The following is a 7,509-nucleotide window of genomic DNA, read 5'->3' on the forward strand; positions in this document are numbered from 1 at the left end:
CACTGCCCCTGTCCGGAGATAACCAACACGAGGTTTGGTAGGCATGATAGATAATGTTACAACCTTCGAGTAGAAGAAATAGATGAACGAGAGATAGGTTCTAGTCTCATAGGAAGAGAGCTCGTAATCTCATGCCATTTAAGTATCCCGACCATGGCTTGCTCCAAGCCATATATTGCGACACTTAGAGACGAAAAGTTTAATGTTGGTCAGCCCTTCATCAATTCGGTGTAGCTCATCATCTGTGCTGCTATACGAAGGGGGCGATCCAATACTTTTGTCTGTGCACAATTATCAAAATCAAAGTTAACATTAAGAAAGTTTCAATTACATTCGTCCTATAGATAGTGTTCTTTACCGACGAAAAGGTTACGAATGCGCATATCAGCTGAACGTAAAGTTAACTTGGACTTTGGGATGGCCTTCTCTTGATCGGATCCCGTCCGCCAACGGGTCTGTGCGCATTTCTATTGTGATTGAATGGTCCGTGAGAAGCATAGACCCTACACGCTTGGTGTCCGTACGTAGAGAACACGAATCGAGAGCCAGTGCCAGGAGTGAGAGAGGTTGGTGTGGTGTCGCTGATGACACCTTGGCGCCAAGGCCTAAGAACGTCCGGTCCACGACCCACCGAAGGGCTGAACTCAATGCGTGTTACAGACGCCGCCCACTGCATTCATTAACGGCGCCAGGTCTCTGCATCGTTCTACGAGCTCTTCGTCACCCACTCCCGTTACCTAGCTTGCTAAGCTGGAAGCTTAGCAAGATAGGGACCGTTCTGCGAGTTAGTTAGCGCAATATCTAATAATGTAAGCGAGTATTTACATGGTAGTTCAGGTTTTCAGCCATAATGTACTTTCATCGAGTCGCATCCAGCAAGTCATGGAACGGAGTAGCGATTTCAATAGCCATTAAAACCTGCTGCATCCGTGCGCTTCCTCACGCACCTACATGTAACATATACTGTGCCTTTTCCAATATCCGAGCCCGAAGCAGATACGTGTTAAGTGTGCCCAGAACTAGGATTCGATCCCTGAAATGTCTTTCGATAGCTCCTGCTCGGATTCATGGGCGACCTAACCCATCCTAGATTTTCTATGGAGATATTCTTCATCACAAGGTAAGTGCCCTTTCAAAGAGCCTAAATGCCCTACACACAGCCATCACGTAAATGCTACCCACTCTTTTCCAGGGAGTCGACGGTCTACCATAAAACACCGCTAGGGCTACATTTAAAACATTACCTGTAGAGCTAGTTTATTGTCTCTACTCCAGCTATAAAGGAGTATTCTAAGATCTGGAAGTATACGTATATACTCTATCTATTCGGCCTCCCGACTGGAGAAATGTCCTGTAGTAAGCTGTGCCTCTCACTAGAGGGGGTCGTACGTAGGGTCGACTAGGACAGATATAATAGTCTGCTGTAGCTCTAAGTTATATCTATATATTCTATGTAACAGCCGGAACCCGTGCTGGTTTAGTTAGTCACGCTAATTGCTGGCCGAGCAGCATTCCCTCCACGATATTAAGTTGACGCAAGCGCCAGCATGAATTCCTGGCCCCAGCTGATGCTAAATAAGTTATTGAACTCTAAATTATGGTGTAAGGATACTTCTGCCTAGTGTGGCGATTAATGGCTCTCTCGAGAGCATTATAGATACTATGGCGTTCCGAAACCAGTAGGGTGAAAGCCTTTTTGATGGTTTCTGCGGATTATAGTACGTCCTAGGGTTTAATGAAGAGAGCATCCATTGATATCTTTGCGGCTCCTGTATCCTCGGACAGAATTAGGACCCCTTTACGTTTATTTTAACAGGTAAAAAACTCGTAACCAACAGTATTTACTAATCCTCTCTCGATACTGCGAGGTAGACGTCAGCGTTAGTGTATAAGGCGCACAGCTCCTCCACCATTAATAACTAGTATATATAGTAGACCGGCGTGTAGTTACTAGTTAAATTGAGCTATAGGGAAAAGTTAGCTAGCTAAGTTGTTGAACTGTGCTAGTTTCAACTTACAATACTTGCCATTAATCCCCGCCAACTTCCTTCTCAACGGTCTTCTGGAGCTTTTAATACTTAGGTACGTCAAGCCGTGTGGGGACACTAATCTAAAATAAAAGTACTTTTCCAATCCATTTAAGATAATCGCCGAGCAGTCTATCGAATGGAGCCAGTTTCTACGGAGCATCTTTGGTGTAGTCGAGCCTATTAATACCTAGGACAACCTATCGTCCTATAAGAACGCTATCTAGGAGCGCAAGTTATACTTACGATAATTTAGTTTCTAGAGTCTCACTTAGAGCGTCCGGGTCGATGCCGTTTAGAAAATATTCGACGACAACTTTCCGACCTTCATAAGATAAATCCCTAGATAACCGCTTAATACCCCTACTAGAAATATTATAAGTATAGGTATATCTAATTATAGAGTAACTTACTTAAGTACTTTTCTACAGCCATCATGAAGCACATTATTATAGTCTTTAATAGATAGTCCTACTATATTACAGCTGAGAATACTATAGTATATCTTACTTATGGAGAGGTAAAATGGAGAACGAGTCACCCTAAGGAAAGGCGTGTAAGGAAGAAACCTAATTAGACTTCTCTTCGTCTCTTTAATCGTATTCGGAGTATTTCTAGAAGGAGCAGTAGGTAGTAGCCATGGATACAAATTAGCATTTCTATATGTAGAACTATATTATCAGCGAAGATTTCGTTAACTTCTCGGCGTTTAGCGCCCTAAGCTAAATTAAAGGTTGCTTTATCAGGTATGTTATGAAACAGTGGCTATAAGAAGCTATCTATCGAGGTTAGATAATGAATTAAGGTTTCAATTACTTCGAGGTGCATACTATAGAATCTAATATAGTAACTATTCGTGATATCCTTTAATAGCACAATAGGCACAGCTTAATAGTGTTGCGCCAGATTATATCTGATTGTGTCCCTATCCGAGCGGTGGACTTCTAACCTAGCTAGCCAAACCACTAAAATGGAACATTTTTGGACATGCTTTGTAGATAGGAAACTAGGCCACCGGAAGACATCTTGTATTCGAAACCACCATCTTCCAGAGGTTTCATCGGAATAGGAAGTCAATTAGCGACGACAAGAACTCGACCTTCAGCATCCATTCTCATAGATGCGCTAGCTGAGTATGGATTACAACGCAACGAAAAGCTGGTGGTAGGACTAAATGCATATATATAGTTTCGTTAAGCTAGCACGAATGACGTTGCTATCTCGTTGATAATCGAAGGTTCGAGTTTAGGTTAGTATCTCCTATCGATAAGGTGGTCGGGTTCGTTGACCGTTATGAAAGACCAACCTTGGAATTTAGGGGCTTCGTCATCTATAGATAATCTTCCGGCGTTGCAGGAAAAAATGTCGGCGTTTGTCATAATCGCACAATCAGGACGAATAAACAGGGCTCATCAGGCCATTTATCAAAGCGATTGACCCTTTCGAAATGTGAAGCTTTTGCTCCATCTCCACATCAAGAACTCAGGAGCCATCAACTCCCTCTGGCAGTAGTCATAACATTGACTCAGATGTGACCAGGTACTTCTCAGCAAAATTGCCACGTTAAAAGTAGCTTAAGCTGATGTATCCTCACTCAAAGGCTCCAGGAATGTAAGTCAACAGATTTTTCAGTTGTCTAGTTACCGAGGAGCTCTGTTCAGGTGGCTCCTAATCCCCGTCGGCCGTTGCGACAAAGGGCGCAACGGGTAATAGGGATAATAGGGTGCGAGTGAACCGGTTGTCCTGCATATGTGGGGCATAAGATAATCATAGGGAGCATCGGTGATTTCTCCACAATCGCTGCTAGGTCCAGAGGCCCTGCCGGTTCTGAGTGTTAACTGCCGTGTATTCAGGTAGTAAGTAGTCATGCCTCGTGCCGAGGTCCTAGTTGGTGGTTAGCACTCGTGGGATTTTGGAAATGCACATTCCCAGGCACTTAGCCAGGCCAGCCTCGGCAAAGTGGAAGATACGGGTGGGCATGTAATATGTTGATACTGCCGCCTCGAACCTGCTGGAAAATTACAAGGCAGTCACCTATGTTTGCTTTCGGCTATCTACATCTCCCCTTGGAATGTTGACTATGTCACTAGGTGCTACATAGCGTGGCCGGCAAATGTTGATGCAGGATATTCCCGGTTAAAAGGACTTCCACACAGCTTGGCGCTGGATACAGGAATAACTAATCGGATGCCCAAATGGTCAGATTCCTTGCAACTAGTTAGTGTAGGCGAGAGGGAAAATCTTGGTCTGTTCAAGCAACAATACAATGTGGCTGAATCATGATAATTTCCTAGTTAATCCCAGGACCCGCGCAGCTTTGCCGGCCAAGTCTCAACGATTCCCTCCCTTAAATGAATACCTCCCTCCAGTGATGAGATAGGTGCTACCACCAAAAATGCCCACCGGAACGAGTAACCGTGTTACGGCTATCTCAATCCCAACGTCTAGATACGGCGGACATCAGTCGTATTCTTTTCATCTTCAACATACTCCACTGTTCCTTGTTCTGCCATGTCTGCCTTGAGTTGGGCATTGGTCGCTGCTTGCACATCGTTTGATTCGCCATCGAAATACTTGGCAATTTCCTCCATTGGCACGTATCGAGTTTCCACCACAAAAAAGTACAAGAACCAAACTTCGAAGCCGAGGAAGACGCAATAAAAGATGTAGTACTTCCAGTGGAGGGCTCCCATAGCCATAGGATTAATGAATTGGTTGAAGAAAACAGCTGCGAGGGTAACGAAGCCGCCGATTGTAGCCGCTTTCGCACGCAGACCGTAGGGCATAATCTCCGTAGTGTATGTCAGAGGCATACCAGTCCTTTTCCCGATTAGATAAGATTCCAAAAAGCTAGGATAGTACTTACTTCAAGTTGTAGGAAAAGTTGTACATGTAGATAAGCGCCACCACGCCGCGCCCAAGTCCTGCACTTGGATTCTCTTCAATAGCATAGCGCGCACTCAGAATTGTCCATATCACGAAACATGTAAGCATGCCGAGCGTACTGGCCATGAGAATAGGGCGTCGTCCCAAGCGGTCGATGTAAAATGCGGCGAATAAGTTGACGAGGAGAGACATAGCTTTAGACCCGCCATTAATTCCAAGCTGCTGGTTGGGGGTCTTGATGCCGATATCGTCCAGGATGAGTTTCAAATAGTAGGCAATAATGCCATTACCAGACCATTGGCCAAAGAGAGCGATTGCAATAACTAGGGAAATCCTGTGGCGATTGCCTTTTGTGCGAACAAGATCAAGCCACGCAGTGTTGCGATTCACTTGCTTGTCGAGCTCCAAAGCGGTTCTAATCTCAGTATACTCGAGCTGAACAAATTCATCGTGCTCGTTGCCCTCGCCATGGTATTTCGCTAGCATCTGCAGGGCCTTGTGGTGCTCGTCGCGATTCATATAAAATCGAGGGGATTCCGGGATAAACCAGATAACAACCATGACTATAACAGTAGCCCAGGCTTGTAGTGCTGATGGCAGTCTCCAGGCCCAGTCGCTTTTGATTTTGAGAGTCCCGAAAGTAGTCCATGCTGCAACGAATGAGCCAACCGCATAAGAGCAGCCCATGAAAGTTGTGATAATGGCTCGGTCTTGAGGGTGGGCGATCTCTGCGCAAAGAAGGGGGCCGCCGTTGGTGGCAAAAACCATACCGAATCCAAGCACAAATCGAGCAGATAGGAACATCCCATAGTTTGCGGCACCAGCCTGAATGGCGACGCCTGCAATCAGAATAGTGGAGCCGAGAATAACGCATTTCTTTCGGCCAAAACGATCACAGATAATCGGAACCAATGGAAGACCTGCTATCGAGCCAAGACTCATCGACGAGCCAAGTAGACCGAGGATGACTCCCTTGGGATGACCAAAGTAATTTTGCCAGTATGGCAAAGACTGGAGAGAGTTCATCATAGATCCATCGAAGCCATTTGCAATGTTGACGAAAATCAAAACGACACAGTAGAAATAAAGCCTGCGCAAGTTTGGCTTCTGCCACCACTTGATCCGCGGAAAGGTACGGCCAGCAAAGAAGAAGTGGCCTTTTGGGGGCTTTTCGAGCCTTGTTGCTCGAGAAGCCTTAAGCTTCTTAGCGCCGAACCTCATTGTCATTGTCGGGAGACTGCAGAAGGTATGGCAAGAGGATACGCGATGGTAGATTAGTTGAGTGAGTACTGGGCGCTCTCAACGATCCTTATGTAGCCGGAGTGGCCTCTTCATTTAGCCAGAAATGCGGAGGTTAAGACCTTGGGTACTCCACCCGAAGTCTTATTACGAACAATCAAGTAACCACTTCCGTGATAGGGCAATCAATTCCAGATACCTCGGATGTTAGCATTCGGCCTTGTTATGATATCCACAGTACCGCCCCAGATCTTGGCATTAGGAACCCCTGTATTCCCCGCACTGAAGATGGTGATTGCCCGAGTGGACGAGGAAAGACTATGGCCGCACTGAAGAATACTAAGCCACGAGGTAAGAACATGGTGCGGTTTTCCTCAAATCATGTTGTTGATTCTAGCAACCGACGGGTAGCATTCAGCCTGATTGTGAACTACCCAGCTGTTCTCCTCAGCTTCGACTGGGTTCCCAATCTGCCGATATCGACGTTTGTAGAGGTAACAGACAACTTGCTACCGCGTGCTTTCAACGCAATCATTATTGGGGAAATTAACAAAAGAGAAAGGTCAGATAGATCGTGTCCAAGTTCGGGCACAATCCCAAGCCCGCTAAAAGATTCCATAGACTTTGGAGCAATATCTGAAGATTGTATTACAATCTACGGTAGGTCGCTAGCAGCTCAAATGCTTCTACCCTACTGTCACAGTTGAATTAAATCTAGGCTAATTAGTAACTATAGCGCACCCCAACGTGAAAGCAACAGCCTTCCGTTTTCTCTGTTTCAGTGGGTGGCATTTTAAGTAGGTGGATTTTCAGAGCCTCGTTTCTTGGACTTTGCCAATCTAGCCTCCCCTGCGTAAGCGCTCTAGATCATGAACTCTGCATGAGACTTGATATTCTTTGTTGCTAAAGACGATCACTGAAGGCTTTTTGCAACCAGGTCTCCTCACGTTCTTGTCTTTACTACTTTCCAAGTAGGATGTCTTTAAGACTTTAAAGCACATCATGCCACTATAGAATGGAATTTATTGCTGCCCCGCTAGGCATCGCTAAATAGGGGACTCTGTTATATGTATATCTCACCTCAATAAATACTGGGAAATAACAAGATGCTCCTCTTCATTAACAAGTACGGTAAGCACTAGAGTCCTACACCACATCGCCCGGACAAGAGCGCCGTCGGTTCTCAGGTACAGTGAAATATTCATCTGTGATAAGGTCAGAGACCTGAGTTGTCTGAAAAGCGAACGCACCTCATTAGTAATATCACTTTGCAGAGACAAATGACTTCTCAGTGGCTCTGAAACTCAGTCAGTTAATTTTCATGACGAACTCCTCAATAAGGCATGGCAAAAGCCAA

At 45.3% G+C, this 7,509-nt stretch overlaps 1 protein-coding gene across 1 annotated transcript; it reads right to left on the reverse strand.

Moving 5' to 3' along the window:
- Positions 1–4,471: 4,471 nt before the first annotated feature.
- Positions 4,472–6,140, reverse strand: A1O9_10609 (uncharacterized protein; the record flags this gene model as incomplete). Its single annotated transcript, XM_013400297.1, has 2 exons — positions 4,472–4,847; positions 4,894–6,140. The coding sequence occupies 2 exons, from the start codon at positions 6,138–6,140 to the stop codon at positions 4,472–4,474; spliced, it is 1,623 nt and encodes a 540-aa protein (XP_013255751.1).
- Between the last annotated feature and the right edge of the window lie 1,369 nt (positions 6,141–7,509).

This window comes from Exophiala aquamarina (genome assembly GCF_000709125.1).
Source record: "Exophiala aquamarina CBS 119918 chromosome Unknown aczIA-supercont1.14, whole genome shotgun sequence".
Classification (NCBI taxonomy): domain Eukaryota; kingdom Fungi; phylum Ascomycota; class Eurotiomycetes; order Chaetothyriales; family Herpotrichiellaceae; genus Exophiala; species Exophiala aquamarina.